Below are 25,994 nucleotides of genomic sequence, written 5' to 3'. Positions count from 1 at the left end.
TGACTTTTTAATATCAGGTAAAATAGTTGAAGCTTTTTAAAGGTTTTGTTTATTTTCTTTATATTCTTTTTATATATTATGTTCTTTAATTTCTGATGGTGTCATCAAAGCTAACTAAGATCTATCTCCGATTATTTATCTAAGTTGCTTGCTTATTTCATCATCTTAGGAAGATTTATTTAATTTTGATTGTACTATTGCTAATCTCTTTTCTTCTTCTTCTAACTTTTACTCATCTAAAACTTAGTAATTTTCAGAAGTTAGCGAAGCTTCCTTATTCAACTCGAATAACCCAATCTGCAATCCACCTAATGAATATTTTTGTTTTATGCTCCAAACCATCCTTGATATGTTGATGAAGTGATCTTTATGATATCTCTCATGTACTGTAGTGTAAACATAAACATCTTATAATTTATTAAGATTCTTGCGAATTACTTTGGCAAATCTTTTAAATGAGCTTACTAATTCTTTATCACTAATGTGTTCAGACGAACGCAAACCATAAGGTAAATTAGTAATAATAGTATAGCCTCTTAAGTTTATCAATTTACTTAAAGCCTCAAAATCACTTCTGATAAATTTTACTCTGTCTTAACAGAATTATTCTTTAATATAAAATGGTGCAATTTGATTGAGTTTTTCATCATTATATAGCTCTTGTTTTTTATTTAGATATTGTGTGGAATCAATGATTTAATCTTATTCTGATACCTAATCTTAGTCTTGACTAAAATCTCTCACTGATTTATCTAAATTATCACCAGTATTTTAATGTTAATTTATAAAATTAGTGATTATATCTTCTAATTAACTTTGTTGAAAATTTTCTAATGAATACTAAATGGCTTGGTTTGATATATCACTTGCGATGATTGAAATATTTTAGATTCCTTATCCTAAAAACTATCCTTTACTTTCTTTATTTTCTTTATGCTAATTGTCTTGCTATTCACTGCTTTAATTAAGATCTTAAGAATCACTTTGTAGTTACTGGTTGGTTTAAGGAGAGTCATTTTCTAAGTAGCTTTGGTATTATTCATATGGGAAATTTTTTAAGAAAAAGAAATCAAACTTGTTTCTAATCTTTTATTGGAACATCATACTTAATAATTCTAATACAATAGATCCAGAACCACAAAAGGGATCCCATACTTTTAACTAATTTTGAAATTTCTACTTGTAATTCATTTATAACAATGAACCAGCTACTATTCCTTCCTTGATTGGAGCCCATCCTACCTTTTCTTTGAGACCGTGTTTATGCAAACTATCTAAATGTAGCTTCATTAAAATAGTTGCTCTGTCTTTAACCAAATAAACATTTATATCAGGTAATGAAGGAATGTTGGAAAGTTAGCTATTTTCACTAGATTATTTTTATAACTCTCTGTTTTAAATGATGATACTCTTTTTATCTTCTATGAGCTTCTTTTATTAATTTATTGATTTATTTAATGACCTATTGCTTATTTACTATCCTGATATTTGATTTAATTTCTTGTACTCCTTTCTGACCATTAACAAATTTATTTGCTTCTCAACTATAGTTTTAATTAGATTTTCATGGAAGAGATTTGATCTATAACTCTTAGTAAGAATAGATGGTTAGTTGTATTTGTATAAATCCTCAATTGGTAAGAATGCAGCCCAAGGTAGCTTTTAAATATTCTTTTCTAATTCATCTTCGCTTCTTGCCTTTATTTCATTGCCTACTTATATTTTTAATGATTCGATCGTTCTAGATTCATGTAGAACCCTAAAAATCATTTCATAATTGCCTTAAAACATTACATGAGAGATGTCATCTCTCATTTTTGACTTTATCCCCAGGCTCTAGAGTTCCTAAATTAAAATTTTCTCTAAACCAGGTGAAGTTTAGGCATAAAATTTAAACACGCTTTAAGAAACACTCATTAAATTTTAGATATATTGGTTTTAATTTAATTTAGTTTTATGATTTATAGTGTCAATAGGTCAATAGTCTACTTTTACTTAACTAATTAATATTTTCTTGTATGTATTTTTAGAGATATCTAAATTTGCTCCTATTTATTTTTTCATAGAATTGTAAATATAACTAATATGGAATGCTTAAATATTTATTTAATTTCTCATTTATTTGATTCAAAATTATCGAATTTATCTTTTATAAAATTATTTTAAAATCAAATGGATTTATTTCAAATATTTTTTTAAATCTATAAATGGTCAGTCATACAAAAATGATAAATAATATTATATTTAAAAATAAAAAACTTAAAAAATATGAAAAATTATTATCAGTGCAAGTTTGAGAATAAGGTAACAGCTTGTAGCCATCCTCGCATTCAAAGCAATTTCTTATTGAAGAACATTTCAAGCAATTAATTTTACAATTTTAGCAATTTCCAAATTGATCTTCATATTATGCAGAAGGACATTCACAGACTCCAGAAGTTGAATTAAATACTTTATTTTGATAGCATTGTTAACAAGTAAATGCATCTTAGTAGCATTTTTAGCAATTATACATACAAATTATGGTGCACTAATTTGTTGAACTCAAGCCATATCCATCTTAACAAGCAGTACAGTTAGATAGGCTCGTGCAATTAACACAATTTGAGCTGCATCTTTGACATGTATTAGTGGTGGATTCTAAAAAAAAACCTTGTTCGCAGGAAGTACATTAGCTAGGAGCTGATGCAGAGCATGTGAGACACAGTGGACCACATTACAAGCACTAACCATTTAAAAGATAGTAGCCATCTATGCAAGTTTAGCATTAAGAAGAATCAATGGCGCTACAAGTCTTACAGGTTTAATTGCATTAACGGCATTAACCTTCATAGTAATTGTATCCTTGAATACATTAACATCCTTCCCCATTATACCCTGCAATACAAGTACATTTTTTATTTAAACAATAACCTGCAGAGGCACAAAAGCTTTGACACGGACCAGGAGATTAGCAGAAATCTGCAATATTTGATGGGCAGACTAAGCTTCCTTGCATATCAAAAGGAGTTTATTAGCTAATATTTTAGGAGGCAGTATCACAATAAAACGAATAAGAACCTATGGTAATATAAATTAGAGAACTGTTTTATAGACAGACAGCATTATAGCAAGCAAAAGAAGTAACTGATTTTAAAGTAAAAGGTGTAAGAGATGATTCGAATGCTCTACTTTAGTAGCCAAACGAATAGCTAAAATTCGAAACAAGATATTAATTTGAAAAAAGATTCTAATTGCCAGGGTCTAAGCAATTCTAATTTTAAACTGGTTACATAAATAAGCATTATAAATAATTTGATGGCGCTTTATTATATTATTAGCTATTAGTCTGATAAAACTGTTGGCATATACCCATAGCATTTTATGAAAATGTTAACCCATAATTGTTTAGTGTATTACAAAACTCTTAAAAATACCCTGTACCTATGCAACCCTACTAGACAAATTAACATTATTTATTTTGTCCCCATTTGATTTAAGAATCATACTATAAAGGGTTAACATTATACCATCCACTATCTTATAGTATTGCATTATTGATTCCACTCCATAAACCTTCTCCTATATTTTAATTAAGAATAAGATTTTTAAAAATATTATTAAAAATTTTAATATTTCTTTTTAAACCAAAATAACCTAAATACCATATATATAAAGTCCTGACATAATATCATCTAAAAGGATAACCCTATTCCAGTGAATGTTTCCTAAAGAGTCAATTTCAATTGGTATTTAAGTCAAAGATGAGCAATTATAATATTTTTAGGCCCAATTTAAAGTGTTTGGATATGAAAGTGTTTAGTTTGTAATATTAATTACATGTGCATCGTATAAGTTATTTGTTGAATCTCTAAAATAATTGATTAACTATGAATTCATAGCAAGAGAGTGCATGATTTCATGAATTACTTATTTCTAGAGTTAGCTAAATTAATAATCTGACAAACTTTCAGAAATACTTTTGAAAGTAAGACTTAAATAAGAAATTATAACTCTGTTTGTAGAATCTGTATCACAAATGTAGCTTACAGCAGAAAAATCATCTATAAAAGTAGAATTTAATTGATAATCGACAAATATTAACAGATCTGTGTTTTTATAGCCTATTTTGATTTAAAATTTAAACAATTTATATGTATTTTTTAAGATAAGTTTACAAATTTAAAACTTTACAAAAATGATTTACTTTAGACCTTTTGAGTAGCTGAAAAAATATAATTATTGCAATTTGTCATTGTTGATGGTATTTGAATAGATCCCGATATAGGTACTTTTACAGAGATCAAGTTTTAATAAAACAGTGAAACAGTTTCGAAAAGATTTGTTAATTAGCTTATTAAAGAGGTGGCAAACGAAGTAGATGCTTGTATAAAGCTAATATCAAATTAAATTCTGATTTGATCAGCTTACAAAAACCTAGATTCCTTATTATCATGATTGGTTTCTTCAGGAGGCAATTCATTCACAATATTTTAAAGATGAGAAAATTCATTTTTATTAAGTTTAACTTACTTATCGCGTATTCCTTAAACAATAAAATGCTATAAAATGCAAAAAAATATAACCAATATTATAAATTTATGAGTATTATTGAATATTTTCATTTTTGACAAAAGAGATATTTGTCAAACTATTCTTTCAATTATTTTAAACAAATATTGTATCAAAAGGATATTAAAGGAGAGTGAATAAATGAATATAAAAAAAATCACAAAATATTAATAATAAAATTAAAACCTGAGTTTACTATTTAGAATTACAATATTAATTTAACAAAATAGATAATAAATAAATAAATCAGCATAAAATAAATGGTTTGTAAATCATAAAAATTACTTACTTATTTTAAATTCTTTTTTTAGAAATTATTTTAATTGATTAATTTATAAAATAACATAAAAACATTTTAAAATATTTATTTTATTTTCAATTTCTACTATCAGAAGTGCCTGTGTTTTTAGGCATTTTACGTTTATCACCAAGTAAATCTTTTTCTTTATAAAGGTGAGGAGCTATTTCAATTAACCATTCTCCTTTTACTTCAATTACATTACGAACATATTCTTTTGAAGTGAAAACTAATTCATTGTAAACAATCCATTCAGGCTTGATATCAAACATCAAGGAGCTTGGGTGGATGGTTATTGAATGCCCATTTTTTAACGTCTTGTATGTTCCGTTTAAATTTGTTTTAGCTGCATTATAAAAGAACCCACTACAAATACATTTGCAAATATTTGTATTCATTTCATCTTCAAATATACTTAAACTTGGGTCTTTAACATCTATTTCAACACGCTCACATAATAATATTAATTATTCTCTAACATCTCTTGCACGTCTCATTGATCTTATTTAAATAAAATTTTCAAAGCACCAATTTTATGAAAATCCATTATCAGCCCATGTGTTGTAAACATTTAGGAGGGCTAGATGGTCACCACCTGGACGGAAGAATGCTTTTCTCGAATTGTCTGCATGTATTTTTTTCTCTTTATCATTTGGTCTGTAAAATATGGTATTTCCTACTGAAAGCATAGCACAAATAGTAATAATCTGATCCACACATTTATAATGCTCAGATTAAACTAACATTTTACTCAAGAAAGGATCTAAAGGAAACTCAGCCATTCTCCTGCCCAGCTTTGTAAGATCACCCTCATCATTTATTGCTCCCAATGCATATAATTATTCAAGAGATTTGACAATCATTTCAGGAGGAGGAGAGTCCATAAAATCGAAATTAACTAAATTATTTATACCCATACTTTTTAACATTAACACAACAGAACCAAGATTAGTACGTTAAATTTCTGGTATTGTATTTTAATCAAGTTCATTTAAGAAACTCCACTTGGTATACATACGAAAGCATTTACCTGGTGCTACTCTACCAGCACGTCCTGCTCTTTAATCTGCAGATGCTTTGGAAATAGGAGTGACTATCAAACTCTCCATTCCTGTACGGGGGTTATAAGAAGTTTATTTAGCAAATCCAGTATCTATAACGTATATAATATTATCAATAGTGATAGATGTTTCTGCTATATTTGTTGAAAGTACAACTTTTCTTGCTCCAGCAGGAGTAGGTTCAAAAATTTTTGCTTGCATATCAGAAGGTAAAGAAGAGTAAATAGGGCATATTAAAAGCTCTCCTATCTTATTTCCTAGACCACGAGTTCTTGCAGTTAGCATCTCTTCTGCAGCTTCTATTTCTTCTTAACCAGTTAGAAAAACCAATATATCTCCTTTCGGCTGTGTGACATGAATTTAAAGAACAGTCAGAACAGCAGCTTAAATATAATCAGATTCGGGTGCCTTGGTATAGTAAATATCAACCTAAAAACGCCTTCCTGGAATTTTAATAATTGGACAGTTATCAAAATATTCAGAAAATCTTTAAGCATCAATAGTAGCTGATGAAATAATAACTTTTAAATCATCTCTAGCACGAGAAAGATCTTTAATAATAGACAACAAAATATCTGTGTGAAGAGTACGTTCATGTGCTTCATCAACAATCATAACAGAGTAAGATGCCAAATCAGGCTCCATCATCAGTTCACGAAGTAGCATACCATCTGTCATATATTTAATAACAGTTTTATCGCTTGTACAGTCTTCAAAACGAATAGAGTAACCAACTTCATGACCTAATTTTGTTCCCATTTCTTCTGAAACACGAGCTGCTACACTCATAGCTGCTACTCTTCTAGGCTGAGTACAACCTATTCTACCTGTGCTTGTGTATCCAACTTCGTGCAAATACTAAGGTACTTGTGTCGTTTTACCTGAACCAGTCTCACCAACCATGACAATAACTCTATTATCTCTTATCAAAGTAAGAAGTTCTTCTCTATATTTATAAATAGGTAGTGATTGGCGAACTCTCTTCATTTTCTCCCTTTCACTTAATTAAAGTAACTCTTATTAGTTTTAAGGTTATTAATCATTCTTGATGTAAATATTATCGTCCTGTGTCTCATCACCACTAGATGACCCTTCTGAGTCTTCAGATGAATCTGAAGAATCTTTGCTTTTCTTCTTAGATTTTTTCTTGTCTTTCTTAGAACTCTTTTTAGATTTTTTTTTACTCTTCATACTATCAAGCATTTGTTTTTATTTAAGCAATTGCTCTTTAATTATATCACTCTTGATAAATTAAATTTCATTTTCCATTAATATTTTATAGTTTTGTTCTTCTTATTACTGCTTTGTTAAAGTGTTAGTTCCAAATTTTACTTAGTTTCGTTAAGTCTATTCCCTCTCCCATTTTTCATGCTCACTAGGTTCATAAGGAACATCTTTATATTTTTAAGTTTGAGCATTAGCAGCTTTTCTCCTATCATATTTTCCTTCATCATCTTCAAAAAGCTAAGGCATTTCATATATATCTGCTTCTTTTTATGTTAAGTCTGTACTTTATACAGCTTCTAAAATTTTCTTTTTTTCTTCATAACTCTTGATTTCTTCGTCTGTAACTTTATGATTTTTAATTAGAAATTCATCATATTCAATCATTCTCTTTAATAATTCAACTTATTTATCTAATCTGCCTTTGACATAGTTTTATCTAGCTTCTTTTTGTAAAAGTGGAATGAGCTCAGCTTTTTCTTCAGCAGTCAAATTCATTCCTAGCTAAGCTCCTCCACTCAAAGCTTACTTTTTTTTCATATCCTTTTCTTTTATTTTCTTATCTATTTCATTGCGCTCTTCTATATCTTTTTTTTTTGCTAGCTCAGCTTTCTCTTTATCAGTTAAATTATTAGCAGCTGGGTTTCCATCATTTGTTTTTATTTTTTTTTATGCATTATCTGTAATTGAGAGTGGATCTTCCTCTATAATTTAATAATTACTATTTTTTTGAACTTAAGCTGCCTTCCTTATTTCTTCTTAAACGTAGCTACTTCTTTAAGAAGTCGTTTCACTTGTTCCCTAAACATATTTCATATACAATTCATCAATAAATACTTTTGACTTTGAATCTGTAGGATAGATTTCCATCTCTTTGAGACCATCAATAAGCTAATCTTTTGATTTGCTTGACTGTGTCACTCCTTTTATATACATGACTATATTCCTATCAGAAATCCCTAATATTTTATGTAAGCTATCATTAATGAAATCTTCAATATTATACTGCATTTTTGAGCTTTTAAGTTAATTGGAATGAAAGAGTCAGACTATTTTTATAGTAAACAGTTGATTGAATATTAATTAAAATAATATCTAACAAATATAATTACATTAAAAATCAAAAACTTTTTACTAATTTAAAGTTTATATTTTTATAACATCTTTCATCTGAGTGTCTAACACAAACATAATTTAAAATATTATTAAAATGTATATTATATAAAGAAATTAAAAACAATTTTATAGAATTAAAAATATTTAAAAGAAGAAATGACTTTAGAGCATTTTATAATTCCTAAATTAAAAATATTATTCAATAAATATTTTTTTAAAAAAGATTTAATCTACATATTGAAAAACATAAATTAAGTGCAATGAAAAACAAATAAAAAAGAAAAAGAAAATTTTTTGTATGATTAAATTTTAAAATGTTTTTATCCATTCATCTATTTTTTATTTATATTAATCAGTGGATTTTTATATAAGAGTAGCTGATTGTATTTATTTTAATGTAACTTTCTATAATAAATTAGACTTTTAATTATTTTATTTTTAGTTTTAATTTTATATAAACTTTGATTTTCAAAGAATTAAGTCTGTCAAAATATATTCTGCTTTATTTTATTTATTTCTTTCTTTCTTTATATGCTTTGGCCTAGATTTATTGAAAACAAATGAAAAAATAATCTAATTTAATTTCCTAATTTATAAAAATAAAGTAAAAAAAAAAAATACTTCTTGATGCATAACTTTGACTCAGCATTAATTAACTAATTTAATAGATAGTATGACTTACTTTTTATAGTATTTTATTTTAGATTCTGAACTGTATAGAAATAAATGGAATCAAAAAAAAGCATTAAATATGTTTCGATTTATAATATAAGTTGAAATAAGAGAATAAGACTTATTGAGAATTAATTATAGTTATTGAAATCTTTGTTTAAATTTATTTATTTAATATAATTTATGTATTTTAGTGTTATAATTTTCTTTTCATCAGTTTTTCTCAATTTTCATGCGCTCAATAGTCTTCTATTTCTCCTAAATCATCTGCCCCTCCTGCTTCTAATAACCAGCTTTCTATCTCGTATCCTATAAAATTTTAAAAATAAAATAATTGATAAAAAAATAAATAAATATATCAGTCAAATTTTACTTTGTTCTAAGAAATTCTTTATAAAAGAAATTTGTTCTTAAATTTCTTCATTTTTATCTTCTGTCAGAGGTAATTATTTAGCTACACTAACGATTTCGTTATTTAACAAAGGTGTATTTATTTTATAATTTTGGATTATTTTTTGATTTGTTTATTCTTGGCATGGATTACTTATATGTGTCAAATTATTTGTGTTTTGAGATGAAACAGACTTGCTTTCATCGCGGTTCTCTTAGAGACCTTCCAGAGAACCAGCAGATTAGCTGGATGATGCACTATTGTTATTGCCTTCTTTTTTATGTTTGTGTATTTTTTTCTAATTTTCCTGCTTGCAAAAGTTTTCAGTGAAATACAAGAATTATAACTTCGATTATTATTTCAAGAAATCAAAAATATTTGCACTGTTTAAGTGACTACAACAAGTATTATTTACTTTGATAAACTTGTTGCAGTTATATTTATCAAATAGATCAACACATTCACCTTCGTTATCGCTTTCATGACAGCATTCCTATTAATATTAGTTCTAACTATTCATCTAGTAATTGCAAGATTAATTTTAGCAAACATAAGTACTTCCACATGCATTATTACTATTATTAGAGCTACTGTTAATTGCATTATTATTATTATTTGCAATGTTACGCTCGTTTTTCAAGCTCTTGATAGAGCGCGTATCAGAATCATCATTATTATTATGATACCTACTCTCCTAAATAGTTTAATCAGTTGAAGCACGACGCTTTTGGGAATATTTATGTTAGAAAAGTAAACTACCTCTCTCATGTATATCGTTTCCTTCTAAATCGAAATCTCCTTTTTAAGATAGCTACTTTGTAGTATCTGAATATTTAGAGCTCTCTGCTGTAGTTAGAATAGATTAAGCAGGTGATTTTAAATAATTCTCAGATAAAACACCAATTTTAGGTTTTTTCCTGTAATTTCTTCTGATTCTTTTTGTAAATCTTTTATTTAAAGTTTAGGAAGCAGTAAAACTGTTATTTGGGTTAATATTTGAACCAATTTGTTGACTACCAGAGGAATGTAAATTAGATGAACTATTATTTCTACGATAGACAAGTGAGTTTTCCTTCGAAGCATATACACTTGCATCTTCTTCTGATATAATAGTATTGCAGTCATATTCATCTTCTTCATCATCATCGTACTCATCATTTTCATGGGGTATTCTCAATTTAGCGTATTAGTTAGACTGATGATTTCTAAAATATTAAAAGCTATGACCCTTGAAATATAAGCTACTAGCAGGGTTAGATGCCTAATTTAACGTTTGATTCTTTTTATTATTTTGATCATTTACTATATCTCCTTCTTCATTACCATTTTCTTCATCTTCTTCCTCTTCATTTTAGCACTCATAATCACTATTATAGCCATTCATATCTTCTTATCTGTCTTATTTTCTGTATGGATTAAGTTCATTCTTTTTAATTACTTGGCTATTTGTATTTATTTTTTTTAGTTTTTTAATTTATACATTTTATGATAAAAACTAAGGTAAACTCTAGGTCTTAGTAACTTATTATGTTTAATATCTTGCTTATTCTTTATCTTCAATGGCTAGTACAGTTGCATTAGTAGCTATAGTGCTTGAACTTAAACAACTTTGCTATATTTACTTGTTTTAAGTATCATCAAAATGTTTTTCAGATAAGGTGTCTAAATTTGTAATTTAGTTTTCTGTTTATAATTTTATTTTTTTCTAAGAGCCTTATGAATTAGATTATTTTAATTCTTTAGAATCTTCCCTAATTGATTAAATCTATTATTATGAGCTAACTTTTTATGAAGAGTAGCTGGTATTGCAACTGTTACTATTGCTTGTTATTTTAATACTTTTTTTCTTAGGGTTATCAATTTCTCTTTTTTATAGACTTTTTCTTTTCGGAGTTGAAAGCAATTACTACTCTAGTAAGCAAGAGTTATCTTTTTCTTTTTTAGCTGCATTTGGTTCTTAAATATCCTTAGTAATTTTTTCCAAATTCTAAATTTGCTAATATGCAATGTTTGAGTTTTTTTTCAACTTCCCTTCTTCATTATTTTTTTTGGGACTAATTTAGAATTTAAAACAAAAATATAAGCTAGAAGCGAAAAAAAAAGTAATCATTTATTTAATAAAAAAATATATTTAAATATTACCTTTACTCATTATCATTTGATTGTGGCTTTTAGACTTGTTATTTAGGGGTGTCTCTTTTAGATTCTGAAAATTCAACAAGGTTTGATTTTTTTTTACTCTCTGATTCTAATTTTTTCATTTTGTTTAATTCGCTGAATTCTAAATCATCTTCATCTTCTTCAGCATCTTCTTGGAAATCATCCTTATATAGTTGTAAGTAGTGAGCATTTTTCTTCTTGTTGGGTCTACTATTCTATTCATTTTGTAGCTCCTGCAAAAATTACTTAGTGATTTTTTCAGATTCTGCTGTTTCTGATTTATTAGAATCTATTATTTTTGTTAAAATTTTTTCTTACTTCGTATTTTGTAGCTATTTAAAGCTTTCCTATGACAATTTATCATTGTTTTCTAAAACAGGTTGAAGAGATTTGAATGAAGCACTTTTTGCTAATGAAATCTTTTCATTGTAATTTTTTCTTGCATATTCAGTGCTACTTTAATCTTACCTTTGTTCCTTAGTTGATAAAACAGCTGAGTTTGACATTTAGTAATAAAGTTAATTTTTTTAAAGGTTATTATGAGAGAGCTAGTTACTAAAAACTAAACTATTTGATAGTTATGAGTTGTAAGTATTCAAATTTATCTGAGGGGCGCAAGTATCACTATAATATGCAGCTATTGGATTGGAGTTTTAATAGTTTTTACCACTACTCTCAAGCGTTGAACTTATTAAATATTAGGAATTTTCCTATGGTTGTTGCTAAAATACTTATGTTTAAGGAATTATATTAGATGAATTTAGCTAATAGAGTTGTTATTAAAGACTGCTACTTAAATTTTAAGATGCGTATTTGTATTCATCAACATGCTCCATGAAATATTTAGGTTATTAATCTTTTGTGAGGTCATTAATTGTAGTAGATTTGTCAACCACTATCAAAGAACCTTTCATCCTTGTGTAATTTGGGCAAATCATATCAAAACTTCCTAATTAATCAATTACATAACTAAATGATTCGTTCTCATGGATTGGTGGACTTTCCTCTTCTAACTAAGGAATGCTAACAATAAAAAAGCGAGGACCTGTAGAATCATAAAGAGAATTGTACTACGGTTTGTTTTGCTTTACCTACCATATTAACTTAGTACCGCAGTGGACATACAAGGATTAAGGCTAAAATCTAAACCCTTCTATACTAATTATCACCTCATCTTTGTTTAAGAAATATTTATTCATGTTTAAAGTGGCGTTTGTTTAAGGGCAGCTGGGCAAAATACTCCCACCTACTGAAGCTTAGTTTCCATTTTTCACCTATTGTTTTAAATATTGAAGATTCTGTGAAAATAATTGTATATATTTTGTAATATTGTTTTATTTACGATTAATTAAGTATCGTTGTTTTTTAAAGCAGCTTATTATGATGGTTTTGATAATCTTGCTAAATTGTTACTTTCCCCATGAAACGCATCACTATTTTAAAAAGCAATCTTTGTGTCTATATCATTTTTATTTATCATGACGCTATTCGTTTTTGGATTAGTATACATCTTGATCTATGCTTTGTAAAAATAAATTATTATCTTTTGTAATTGAGCTGATCCACCTCTGAATCTTATCTTCAAAAAAAACAAAAAGTTTTGGATTTTTGCTTCTTCTTCTGCAGATTACTTATGGCGATTTAGTATTTTTAATAAAACTAGAATATATTCGCTTTAAACTAGAAATGGCTGGCTTTATTGTGATTTGAAAATTGTAATGTGTCTTTTAAATGCGGCTTTTTAGCTTTGGTTTTTTTTTTCTTTTACTTCCTCTATTCCTATTTTGAATTTATAAACAAAACGTTAGTGGAATTTTTTTAACTCCATAATCTTAAATTTTTATAATTTTCATCCAACATGCTCCGATGTTTCGCGTTATGAGAGTGAAACTGTTTCTCATGAATAGAGAAATGATTGAAAATGAATGGCATGAGTTAACATGCTTGACTAAAATTAAAAAATTAAATGCTATATTAATGGAAAAAATAGAATAGTATTTGGTTTTATAAGAAGCTAAACAACATTCAAAAAATTACTGTGGACTTAGTATATAGTAATATATTGCAATAAGATAAAGCTGATTCTGTATATTAAATATATATTAGAGCTAATTGGAATGTTTCTAATTATTTATTATTATTCTCAAAATGAATGATAATTAGTTGTCTTCATTATTATTATTATTATTATTATAAATTCCTAACCCATAACAATTTCTTACTTTTACTTTAAGTTTTGAAATAAATCCTTAATTGGTCATATCATATTATTAAAATAATGCTATTTCTAATCTTTTTTCTCTCTCTTTCAATCTATCCTTCCCCTTAAATATATGCAAATATATATAAAATTCATATATATCACCCCAATTATCAAATTTAATTTTTTTTTAACTCTTTTCTTCTCATTTTATCTTGGTGATATAATTTACTAATTCAAACTTTCATAAATATTCTATTGTCAATTTATAATTATACATTACATAACTCTTCTATATTAATTAAAGGTTCCAATATCTCCATTCATTTATCAATCTAAAACCCTATTAATATCATTGCAATTTTATATTTTCATTTATAACCTCAATTATGCAAAAAATTTTTATTATTAAGTTGAATTTTTTCAATTCATTTTAAATAATTGTATTCATTAATATTATCCTAATTATATAAATTTAAAATGATTCTCTTTAAAATTAAATTTTAAAAACTAAAAAATTCAGGTAATTTATGATAAAGTTTTTTCCTTTTTAAATGTATAAAGATTAATATTTGTAAAAATTATTTCTTAAAATAAATAATATTTTTTTAAAATTAGAAGGTAAAAATGATTTTTTTTTTTATGGAATTGTTGTAAAAATTTAAATATAAATGATATTAAAAAAATTACAATATAATAATATTTTAATTTATATAAACAATAAACATATTTATGTCAATTTTTAATTTATACTTAAAATTTTTAAAGCAATATTGAGATTTATATTTGAATGCAAAAATCATTATAAATTAAGAATAATATTCCTTATTTAAATAATGTTTTAAAATTTCTAATAATTTAATCAATTTAAAAATTAAAAATGAAATAGATTTTTTAAATTAATTTTTTTAAAAATAAAATTTTAAGAATTAACCAAAAATTATTTATAAATCAATATAATTGTAAAAATTTGATAATTAAGATATTAATAAAAAATATTAGAAATCAAAAAAAGTAATTTATCTAACTAGGCTCAGCAGAAAAAATTTAGCACAAGATACTTAAAAATGAATTATCCTCAATTCGATACGAAAAATTAAGTTTAAAAACTTACATCTGAAGAAAAAGTATGAATTACAATTAAAAAATCTACCAGAGATTATGAAGCTAAGACTTATTAAAAAATAATTTTAGGCTAAAAATTAAAATGCACAGGGAATGTATATTCTAATAAAAGTTATAGACTCTCTTGAAAGATAGCACGTGTTCGATAACATTACTGATGATGTTTATAAATAAAATGTTATTAAAAATTTATAAAAAGTTGATGCTTTTAAAAAGCAAATACCAAACTTTAACATAGATTAGTTTTGTTAAGTAATAAAAAGAAATTAATAAATTATTTTTTTCTTGATTACGAATTTAAATTATGAATAGGAATATGGACTCCAAGAATGCACTTGGGCAATAGAAAGAATCAAAAGTGGATATGATAATAAGGTTTGAAAATAAATTTTTATTTTTTAAGTTATTAGCTAATTTCTGAAATTAAACAAATAAAAGGATTAAATGGACGATGCCAAATATTTCTTGTTTTTAAATAATAAGTTCTTAGAAATCAAAGATTATTTATATTTCAATAAGCAATTGTGTGAAGTTAAGTAAAATTTATCTTATATATTACAAGGATTGATTATAATTTATCTATTCTAAAAGTTAAATAAGACTCAAACTTGACGATTTGTTCCATATCATATTAAAGAGAAAAGAAAAGTTTACTGCTGATTTTATGTATGTTTGCTAACAGCTTCAAGACTAGTAATGCTTTTTATCTAATTATTTTTTAAAATGTCAAGAATTTATTTTTATTAACTAATTAAATTAAATTAAAAGCTATAAAAATGTATTGCAAATAAAGCAAGGATAAGAAGTTCTATCAGAGTAGGAGTATTTAACTGTTGATGAGTTAATAGCCACTAATTATTAGAAATTTTAATAGTATTTTTAATGAGAAGTAATATTTAAAATTTCCTCTGTCAATAATCATTATTTGTAAATGTGTACAAAGAAAAATAGTTTTAATATAATTAACAAAAATATTGCATTTTAATTAATATTTTTTGCTTATTTATTTTAACACTTCGTAATAAAATTTGTATGTTTTACTTACTTGAAAAATTATTATCAATAATATTGCAATATATATATATATATCATATATAAAAACACAAGAGTAAGTAAATAACTTTTTTGATATATTTTTAACTTTGATATTAACTTTTTGTGATTTGAATTTAAATTGTTAAATATTTTAGTAACAGATAAAATTTTCAATTTTGCTTCTTTTTAGTATTAAATTTATCATCGGGATTAACCAAATTCCTAGTAACTTCTTCAACTTTAGCTTATTTGTATTATCTCCACATTGATAAAATTACTACAGCTCCAATAAGAAATATTCCACCAAATATTATACAAATTACAACAGTAGCTGTAAAGTAGGTTTCGTTTGGTGTTATTGAAATTTAATATGTAGAATTGAAATAAATATCTGCTAAATTTGTAGATACTCCAGTAGGGAAAGGTGTGTTATCGATAATAATTACAGCTGGACTGCTAGCTGAAGCATCAAATGAGGTAAATTCTACTGAATCTTCAGTACCTAGAACATTAATTTTGACTACATCATTAACAGAACAATCTAAGCAACATATCATTTAATTTGCTATTAAAATAAATTAATAATTTAAAAAAAATAAAACAGTGAAATATTTTAGTTTAATTTAAAATAATTAGAAAATTATTCTTTTACAAATGGATAAGCTTTTTATTCAAAATATTATCAAAGTAAATGATTTCTTTATTAATTTTTTACTTTAATTTAGTAAAATAAATATAGGATTTTATAATATCAAAAACCTAAAAAAAAATTGATTGATCTTTATTATTATTATTTCTTTTACAATTTTTAGTAAAATAGAATAAAAGTATTCAGAAAATAAAATAAAATGATAAAAATTTTAATATTATTACATTAGGAAAGATTTTGTAGATTTACTTAAGTACCATTTTCATAACATTTACTGCAGTCTATACATTAATTTTAAAAATCAGTTACAAGCCATTATTAATTTTGCATAGCTTTTAAGTAATTTTTAAATTATTCGCAGTTTGAGCTATAAAATAATAATAAATCATAAGTTATAGGAGTGGCTATAGATTAATTAGCCAAATTTTCAATCTACTATTTTTCATTCTCTTTATTACTATCTATATTTTTATTGTTTGGTTGACTTTGGCTAGAAGTACCTGTAATTTTTGTCAAAAATAAGTATGCAGATATCTCTCCAGGCTAATAATCTGATTCCAATAGCTTAACTGAAGATTTTAAAAATTCTATATAGGTATACTAAGGAAGAATAAATGTTTCTACATAATTTGTGGAAATAGCCTCAACAAATTTTATATGTGTAATCGTTACTATGAATAATACTTAGACTAAAATATATTTCATTTATTCTTATTATAAAATAATCCTTATTTAATTTACTTTTTTTTAGTGGTAAATACGTTTAGAATTTGTATATTAAAAATTATGCTAAATATCCTTTAAAAAAGTTAAGAAAAACAAAAAATAAAAAGAGCAAATTTTAATAAATAATCAAATTTAATTCTAATTGTAAAGTATTTTGTTTATTATTATATAAAAGACAGAGTAATGATTTACCAAAAATGCAAACATATAATTTAAATTTAATTATTTTTTTAATTAAATTTTTTCTAAATATTTTTAAAAAAGAATTATACTGATTTAATTTTTATAATAATTGTACAAGAGAATAAATTTATTTTTAGCTTTCCACTTGAATTATGATAATTAATATGATGAGATTTAGTAATTTGTTATTTATTCATTTTTTGTATTTCTTAGGATTGTTAAATAAAATATGTGTACTTTTCAATATTATTAGGGATATATTACCCTGTAGTAATCAGAGGGAATATTGTATATGAAATAATAGATATGAGAAAAAACCTTGATGATTAGGGGTTTCTTTTTTATAAATTTTTCTTTATCTTAAATATTTTAAAAATCTTTAACCAAAACAGATTTCGGTAAATAAATTATTTCATGAGTGCTTGTTAGATAGTTGCAAAGATCATTCATTGATTTATACTAGATAAGCAAATCATCTTTAACTTTGAACTTAAAAAGTTGAGTAACTTGTTCTACCATCTTTTTTTAAAATTAGAGTTTTAAAAAATATTAATATCAATCTTAATTTTACCTTTTTATTTAAGCTAAGGAATGTATAACAATTTTAAGGCCATTCTTTATCAGGGTGCTTTATATTGTCACTAAATTCTATTTTTAATTTATTTAATTTTAAAAATGATAAATAATTTTATTTAATTTTATTACCAGGGAAAAATTTTTTAACAATTTCTTAAACAAACAACCTTATTAGTCTTTGGTTATGTTTTTTTACAATTTTATAAAATTTCATACCTTTAAGTAACCTCTTAATAGCTATTAATAAAAAAATAAGTTTTTATGATTTTTAAAATAAAAATTTATAAATTCTTTTTATTTCTAAGTTAGATATATTAAGAAATAATGATTTATTTATTGAAGAACATCTCTTTTTAATGCTATTTTATCTACAAAAAAGAATAATAGTTACTTAATGCTGCAAAGACTAAATTGAAAGGAATAACTAAGTATAAGAATATTGATAAGCTTGCATATATTAAGAAAATATATGTTTTTTAGTAATGATACCAGCAAATTAGATTTTTTAATTTCTCAACAAAACTGATAAGATGAAACATTAAATAGGTCAGGTAACCTAAATATTTTTTATATTTCTTTACTTTACTAAAAATACCCTCCATTTATATGATCGTTATTTAATTAATATCAGTCATCTTTTGTAATTCAAATTCTTTGAAGGTTTATATTTTTTATGGAAAATAGTCCTCATTCTAATGAATAAGATATTCAATACTTTTCTAAAACTTTTCATAAACTTAACTCCTAAACTCCGAATGACAGTATAAAGTAGTGAGTATCAAAAATAACATCAAATAAATAAATAGGTAATTCATATTGAATTACAAAGCAAATAATATCATAAACTTTTTTTATATTAAAAAATGTAAAAAAAAAATATTTAAAAAACTAAAAAAAATTACAATATAAAATATCCATGAAACTCTTGGGTATTTAAAGTTCAGAATCTCACTAAAATTATTTAACTTAAATATTAGATTTGATCTCATAACTTTAATACGATTTCTTGTGACTTTAAATTCAAGTCTTTCTTTTTGTGTGTATTTATCTTTAGAAAGTATCTAATTTTCATATTTTTCTTCATAATTTCTAGCAAAGTAACTCATTTTCTATGTAAAATCTGAAATTTTAAATACAACTTTTATTTTAAGATCTTCTGCAACTGCTTAATTATTAGCATTATTGGTTTAGCCTTGTTTTTGGCTAGAATTAAGCTAAGTTTCTAAAAACTTTTTTTTAAATTATTTATTTATTTTTTATTTTTGAAATATTAATGAAAAAACTTATTTACAAAACTATTGTATTAGTAAATATTATAAAGAATATCTGCGATTCTAATAACCTAAGTTCCAATTAATTCTTCCTTACTTGTAGCCATCAACATTCCTGAGGTATATGTCCTATACAACTCTATCTCTATTTCAGAATAGTTATCGAATATTGGAAGCATTACTTTCTAACCCCAGTTAATGACTACATTTTCTTGGGCTTACTTTTTGTAAAACAACACTTTAACATCCATATGCTTAATAACAATATGGAAAGTAGAATTCTCTGTTTTTGAATTTTTTGGAAGAGAAGCCTCTTTTACTTTAGTTAAAATTAAAAAAGAGTTATTTTAATTATCTAACAATAAATTTAATACATTCCATTATAATTTTTCCTGTAGGCTTTTATTTTGTTCCTTTGTTACAATTTTCCACACAGTGCTTTATTTCTTAATAAGTTCTTATAATTTCTTCATTAATTTGAGACTATGCTTTTTTTTCTTTTTACTCATCAACATGTTTTATTGCTATCTGATATTTATCATATCTATGACCTATAAACTATAAAAAAAGATCTTTAATTAGATAATTAAATAAATGATTTACTATAGTATCTTGGTCTTTATCTAAGCCTCTCATTACTTACAAAGAATTGCATGGAATACAGTACTCAAATTAATTTTAGCTATTTAAAGAGTATATTAGTATATTTTATGAGCATATTTTTAAGAAATATTTTTTTAGTTATTTGATCCCTACAATATTTAGGTAGCTTATTAATTAATATAAATATGTTTAATTTTATTTGTGTTATTTCAAATTGTTAAAATACAAATATCCTTCTTTTCTTATTTCATCAGAAAGAGAATCTTTTCTATGAAGAATCTACAAATAGCTGCCCACACCACTTTTTTCTTTCTAGTCCAATTTGTGAAAATGGTCAAGTTGATTTTTTACTTACTTCATTAGTTAAAAAAATTTAGTAAATTTTTCAAAGAAAGTTTTTTTTTACTTGCTCTTATTTTTAATTTATTTCAACTTAGTTGCTCGGATTATCTCCTTTACCTTACTTTACCACATGAAGACCTTAAAAGCTTTAATTTCGATCACTGATTAATTCAGTATCAGCAGTACTATCATTTAAAAAATAACTTTTACTTCTTCTTTCTTGTCTTAAGCTTATAAGCTCGTTATCAGCCTCATAATATTCAACTTAATCCTTTAATTCACTTGATGATGCTTGACTCTATTCTGACTAAATTTATGATGATTCCTAATTACTTTAACTCCTTGATAGTGGCTCTTCTTCAATCTATGTATGAATTGAATCTAAAGAAACTTTATTAATATATTTATCTCTTATAAATAATTTAAAAGCTAAATTTCTAAAATTTCTATCGGAATAGTTATAAATTTTATCTATTTTATTACTAAAAATAGAATTTAATTAATTTAGTTTAGTTTTAGGCATATAAAACCCTGATCAGATAGAAATTTAGAGAGATAAATTTGATAGATTTGCTGATTTAATCAAAAACTAAAATATTTTAAATATTTACATAAAAAATTATAAAGGATTCTTCTTATCTTCACTCTTAATTATTAGCTAGGGGCTTTATTGCTCTCTTCTACAAGCTTCATAAGAAGACTTTCGTAGGATTCAATTCTCTTTTTTTTTGATAATACACTCATCTTTCGAGGAAATTCAGGTAAATCCACATTTGGAAATAAAAGTTGTGCCTGTTTTTATAAAAGTATCTAAAGTAAGCATATGATCAATATAACCAATAATAATATTTTTACTATTTAGTGCAAACCTTCAAAATCTGAGCTCTTTTTTTAAACACATTTAGTAGGAAATCCTTCAGATTAAATTTCTATATTATACCTCTATTAATTATAAATATAATTAATTAACAATTATGGTATGTTATGCATATGGATAAAGTTTCTCTGTTTGTTTTTAATACTTATATAAAATTTTAGGATTTCAATTTACTGTTCTATGAAATAGTCTTGCTTCTGAATCATTTATCTTTAACCTGATATCTATATTTACAAAATCTTAAAATGGAACACTTTCGTCAACTGGGACCTATAAATCAGACTCTGTAGAGTCTCTGAGAGAACTTAGCTCATCAGAAGCTATAGATTATTTTGAAGGATCTTCCTTCTAGATATTACTTTTTATTTTGCTAAAAAACTTCATACTTATGCTATTTTATTATTATCTTTTTATTTATGTAAGAATTATATAAATGTTTTCGTTTAATTTTTGATTAAATTTTGGTCCACATAATCAGATTTATTGATTAATAAAAATGTTGAATTCTCATATTTGTAAAAAAACATAAATAGTTCATAATTATTGATAAAAAGTAGTCTCTATCATATTTGTGGTTAAAGTTTATTTTATTTATAGATTAAATGAAAGATTTATATATTCATTTATTTTATTCTTAGCTTTAAAAATAACTTTTTTATTGAATATTACAGTAAAAAATTTCATAACTATCGTTAAGCCTTTATAGCTCAGCTGGGAGAGCGTAAGACTGAAGATCTTACGGTCCTCGGTTCGATCCCGAGTGAAGGCATTTTTTAATAATTTTTATGATAAACAATTACTTAAAGTGGCTATAACTAATAAAATAATTAACCAAATACATTTATCTAAAAAACAAAACGAAATGAATGTTAAAAAAGAAATAAAATTGTTCTTTTTTTATTTTAACTAAAATTTTTTATTTTTTTAAATAAATTTCTAACTAAAAAAATAAATTATTTCAAAAAATAAATAAATAGTTTTAATTAATAAAAGAATCTCAATAAAATAAAATAGAAATTTATGAAATATTAAATCAAAAACTCATAAAATTTCTTAAGAATGAAGAGATATATATTTTCTCTAAGGAATTAAACAATGAAAAAATTAATTAAAATATTATCCATTAATTCATAAAGTGTCTATAAGAATAAAATATTTCTAAATAAAATTGAGGACAATTTATTTATTTATTTTAGAAAGTTTTTTAATTTAATAATTACTTTGAAGAATAGATAGAATATAAAGGCATAAATTTAATTAACATTTAGTATTAAGATTATTATTTTTAATTTTATTTTATTGTTGCAATCTATAGAAATATTTATTTGTTTATTTATTTGTTGTTTTGTAGGTTCATAAATAAGAGAGTATTTTTGAATTAGACAATAATTATTATTCTTGAGATTTTTTGGCAGTATTAATTAGTTAGTTTATGTATGTATGTATGGTAGGTCTTTTAATTACAAATTGATGATTCATTTTATATAATTTATTTATTTATTTGTTTGTTTTAGTTTGTTTGTTTATTAATTATTAATCAAAGGAAACCACCTTAGGAGAAGGTATTAATTTCATCTATTTCTCTAAGAAAAGATGAGATAGTGTATGTAGTAGAACTTATATGGTATGACTTTAAATTAGAATTATTTAAGTATTATTAATTTATGTATTGTTTACTATTGCTACTACCTCCAAATTATGAAACAGCAAATGGTTATATATTTTCGTAGTCATCTTCATCAGCTATAAAGTTATGGATTCTATTACAATCGTAAAATTTCTTTTTATTTTTATTGTAGCTATCTAATTAGTTTTAATGATCACGACTTTCACTATTTATTCCTTAGTTAATTTTACTTCCACTTTATTCACTGTTGCAATTTTTTACTCCACTTTTGCTAATAGGGTAAATAGGTACAACTCCATTTGAAAGCTTATGGAAAATGTCATCTTCTCCAAAATTACCATCAGCATTTATTATCACGTCATCTATGTAATCCATGAACTAACTGTGGGTCTTCTTGAAAGAAGAACAAGAATTTCCACTCTTGTCAATTAATTTTTTGCGATTAGAAGAGAGACCTTAAATGTTAGCATTTATTGTTGGACGGAAAGGAGAGATAAAGTTGGCAGACAAGTTTTAATTTACGTTTATTGTAAGCTTAATTTGGCTATGATGGCCACTTTCATTAGTTCCAACACTCTCACTATTTCTTCTGATATGGTGTCTTTTGCATTCAGAGCTAGAAGGCATCATTTTTACTTTCTTTTCTTCACTCAAAGACTCACAAAATGCTTTTTATTATTTTGGACTTGAAAATCCATATGGTGCAGGAATACTGGCAATCTGTGCATTAATAGTGGAGCATTCGTTTGTTTCTAATTTAGCTTTTTTGGCACTTTTTGTTTCAATTTGATCTTCTAGTTCAAAAGCAGCTGCTTATGTTTTAGATTAAAATGTTTAACTTTTCTAAACTGAAGAAGGAGTAGATATTTCTCTAGCCTTAGGTTGAGATTTTTTAAAAGTGGGAGATTCAGGTGCCATAATTTCACTTTAGCATAACAATTCTTCTTCAAGCTTTAACTCTGCTTCCTCATCTTATTTCTTTTAAATTTGATACTTCAAAGCTTACTCTTCAAATTTTTAATCTATTATTTTAGAATAAATGAATGATTTAAAAAAATGGAATTAACAAAATTTAAGGTTTAATTTATTGAGTATCAATCAATAAATAAAATATGATATTTACTATTCAAAATTTTCTATCTATTTTGAAAAAAAATGTTATAATTAAATTTGCGGACTAATTTAGTAGGTAAGTAATAAAGTAATTATGTAGGTAGTAGGTAGGAAATATTTATATCATATGGGGATTTATGAATGCAATTAATATAATAGCGATATCAAAAATAAGTATAAAGGGAGATGAAAGACTTGGTTTAACTAAAAACAAATAAATGTTGATTGATTATGACTATGCAAAAATATTAATTTTTTATTAGTTTCTTTTTATGATTTTGCGGTAAATATCTAAATAAGTAAAAATAAAGGGAAAATTTTTAACGAATAAATTTTATATGGTCGTTTATTTTTAACATTAGAAATAAAGAAAATTAAGCAAAGAAAATTTACTGATTTGTTAGAGTTTTTCATTTAACTACTGCATAGATAATCCTTTCAACTCAAAGTCAGGACTTAATTTTACGATTTCGTCGAATACATCAATTTATTTTTGCTCCTTTATTTTATTACAAACAAGCTTTTCTTGTTTATAAGTTAAATTCTTCATGGTATCTCTCATAGAGTTATTGTAGAAAAAGGGTAATTTCTTGATCAAAGCATCTATTTATTCAAGACTAGCATTATCGATGTTTATTTCCTCTTCTATCTACACAGAAGGGAAGAATTGCTAAATAGAACCAACAAGTGGATCGTTACTGAAGACCTACTATTGGGGATAATAATGTCCTCTAACTTAAGCGTTTTCATTAGACATCATTCTAAGAGGTTCTCTTTATTGAACTTCCTTTTTATTTCCTTTTGATTTGATAACTTCGTTTTATTTTTTTTCATTAGCTTAATTCTTAGGAGTGTTGTTCTTTTTAGAAATTCCTTTGCGGTTGAGCTTTGGACACTCTTACTATTAGGGAGCTTTAACATTAAAAGTATTGATATTCTCATCTTGCATGCTATAATTCTACTCTCTTTAGCTAGCTTTAGCAGGTAAGTTATGAATGTGACTTGTATGATAGCCTTTGTAAATTGGAAGCATGGGTCTTTATTAAGGCATGTGAGGGATAGCAAATCTAGAGACCATAGGTTAGTTAACATAAGGCTATTCATAGTATCTATGATAGGGATGATGAGCAACATGAGGATGCACATGGCTTCTAAATTCTGCATCTTCATCGCCCATGAATTAAGATTGAGGATAGTGATGGTAGTACATTTTAATAGAAGTTCTCCTTATAATCTAATCTATTTGTTTTCCTTTTTCTTCTTTATATTAATTAATTTTTTAGAGTGTTTTTTTTTTCTTAACAATATTTTTTCTTTAATTAGCTTTTATATCAATAGAGAAGGATTTTTCTTCATCATTTTTTTCTTAACAAAATTATCAGTTTTTGAGATTTCGTTAAATATCAACCAACTCTCATATTATTTCACTAAGACTTAGAATTATTAATAATCCCTTTCTCTTTAACAATTTTTACTTGATCAAAATATTTCTTTGAAGTGATAGGTCTATCTCTCTCTTCTGCTAATCATTCGGCAGTTTAGAATAATGAAATAAGAACAGAGCAAAATCTAAAATTTATTTCTAAAACCAACAACATTTTTTAAAAATTATGATAGCGTATAAATTAACTATTTATTTTGCCATCTATATAAGACATTTGAGTTAGTTTAAATATTCGTTTATAGAATTATTTTTTTCAAAAAGGAGATTTTAACTTATTTGTTTTCATTCATTAATAATCATTCTGTTAAATTTTCTGTTTTTTTGAGGAAAATAAAAACAACCAACTCTTTAAACAAAAAAAATATTTTAAATTATTTATCTAACTAAACAAATCTGTTATGATAGTAGTCTGAAAATTATTTTAATTTAATTTGTGAATAGCTTTTAATTTATTTAAATAATATATTTACAGTACATTTATTTCTATTTTTTTAAGAAAATGTTAACAACACTTAAAGAAATAAAAATTCTTCTTACATAGAATACAGAACTAATAAAGAAAGATTTAAAAAAACGATATTTGAAATAAATATAAATATTTTCGAATAAAACACCTTTTTAATAAGAATAATTTTACTAAAGCTAAGCAAAATATAATTTTATGCTTACTATTCATTACAAATTGTATAAATTTATAAATATGCATTTTATTAATATATAAATATTTCTATAATTAGAGAAAACTTTTTT

At 24.7% G+C, this 25,994-nt stretch overlaps 8 protein-coding genes across 8 annotated transcripts; 2 read left to right on the top strand and 6 right to left on the bottom strand. All coding sequences in view use genetic code 6, as the record gives it.

Moving 5' to 3' along the window:
- Nucleotides 1-844: 844 nt before the first annotated feature.
- TTHERM_000441769 (hypothetical protein) lies at nucleotides 845-1,171 on the top strand (the record flags this gene model as incomplete). The annotated part of the gene is made up of 1 exon (XM_012797996.1): nucleotides 845-1,171. The coding sequence occupies one exon, from the start codon at nucleotides 845-847 to the stop codon at nucleotides 1,169-1,171; it is 327 nt and encodes a 108-aa protein (XP_012653450.1).
- A 1,044-nt stretch (nucleotides 1,172-2,215) lies between these two features.
- Nucleotides 2,216-4,604, bottom strand: TTHERM_000441764 (RNA helicase, putative; the record flags this gene model as incomplete). The annotated part of the gene is made up of 3 exons (XM_012797995.1): nucleotides 2,216-3,561; nucleotides 3,645-4,103; nucleotides 4,187-4,604. The coding sequence occupies 3 exons, from the start codon at nucleotides 4,602-4,604 to the stop codon at nucleotides 2,216-2,218; spliced, it is 2,223 nt and encodes a 740-aa protein (XP_012653449.1).
- A 322-nt stretch (nucleotides 4,605-4,926) lies between these two features.
- On the bottom strand, nucleotides 4,927-8,145 carry TTHERM_00441760 (Pre-mRNA-splicing factor ATP-dependent RNA helicase; the record flags this gene model as incomplete). The annotated part of the gene is made up of 1 exon (XM_001033091.2): nucleotides 4,927-8,145. The coding sequence occupies one exon, from the start codon at nucleotides 8,143-8,145 to the stop codon at nucleotides 4,927-4,929; it is 3,219 nt and encodes a 1,072-aa protein (XP_001033091.2).
- A 1,015-nt stretch (nucleotides 8,146-9,160) lies between these two features.
- On the bottom strand, nucleotides 9,161-13,301 carry TTHERM_00441750 (hypothetical protein; the record flags this gene model as incomplete). The annotated part of the gene is made up of 4 exons (XM_001033090.1): nucleotides 9,161-9,231; nucleotides 9,296-11,367; nucleotides 11,456-12,747; nucleotides 12,816-13,301. 4 exons carry the CDS (start codon nucleotides 13,299-13,301, stop codon nucleotides 9,161-9,163), a joined length of 3,921 nt encoding a protein of 1,306 aa, XP_001033090.1.
- A 1,579-nt stretch (nucleotides 13,302-14,880) lies between these two features.
- TTHERM_000441737 (hypothetical protein) lies at nucleotides 14,881-15,847 on the top strand (the record flags this gene model as incomplete). The annotated part of the gene is made up of 5 exons (XM_012797994.1): nucleotides 14,881-15,050; nucleotides 15,111-15,173; nucleotides 15,237-15,334; nucleotides 15,390-15,491; nucleotides 15,567-15,847. The coding sequence occupies 5 exons, from the start codon at nucleotides 14,881-14,883 to the stop codon at nucleotides 15,845-15,847; spliced, it is 714 nt and encodes a 237-aa protein (XP_012653448.1).
- A 156-nt stretch (nucleotides 15,848-16,003) lies between these two features.
- Nucleotides 16,004-17,187, bottom strand: TTHERM_000441733 (transmembrane protein, putative; the record flags this gene model as incomplete). The annotated part of the gene is made up of 2 exons (XM_012797993.1): nucleotides 16,004-16,398; nucleotides 16,707-17,187. The coding sequence occupies 2 exons, from the start codon at nucleotides 17,185-17,187 to the stop codon at nucleotides 16,004-16,006; spliced, it is 876 nt and encodes a 291-aa protein (XP_012653447.1).
- A 444-nt stretch (nucleotides 17,188-17,631) lies between these two features.
- TTHERM_00441730 (transmembrane protein, putative) lies at nucleotides 17,632-21,444 on the bottom strand (the record flags this gene model as incomplete). Its single annotated transcript, XM_001033088.3, has 13 exons — nucleotides 17,632-17,910; nucleotides 17,963-18,039; nucleotides 18,097-18,204; nucleotides 18,359-18,812; nucleotides 18,870-19,196; nucleotides 19,259-19,557; nucleotides 19,613-19,796; nucleotides 19,842-20,007; nucleotides 20,068-20,195; nucleotides 20,248-20,564; nucleotides 20,795-20,975; nucleotides 21,039-21,125; nucleotides 21,235-21,444. 13 exons carry the CDS (start codon nucleotides 21,442-21,444, stop codon nucleotides 17,632-17,634), a joined length of 2,817 nt encoding a protein of 938 aa, XP_001033088.2.
- A 1,153-nt stretch (nucleotides 21,445-22,597) lies between these two features.
- TTHERM_00441710 (hypothetical protein) lies at nucleotides 22,598-25,160 on the bottom strand (the record flags this gene model as incomplete). The annotated part of the gene is made up of 2 exons (XM_001033087.2): nucleotides 24,194-25,160; nucleotides 22,598-23,709 (listed from the first exon to the last, which is right to left on the bottom strand). The coding sequence occupies exons 1-2, from the start codon at nucleotides 25,008-25,010 to the stop codon at nucleotides 22,598-22,600; spliced, it is 1,929 nt and encodes a 642-aa protein (XP_001033087.1). The 5' UTR covers nucleotides 25,011-25,160.
- Between the last annotated feature and the right edge of the window lie 834 nt (nucleotides 25,161-25,994).

The sequence above is a fragment of the Tetrahymena thermophila genome (genome assembly GCF_000189635.1).
Source record: "Tetrahymena thermophila SB210 genomic scaffold scf_8254609, whole genome shotgun sequence".
Taxonomy (NCBI): Eukaryota; Ciliophora; class Oligohymenophorea; order Hymenostomatida; family Tetrahymenidae; genus Tetrahymena; species Tetrahymena thermophila.
This window is presented reverse-complemented; position numbering and strand designations above follow the sequence as displayed.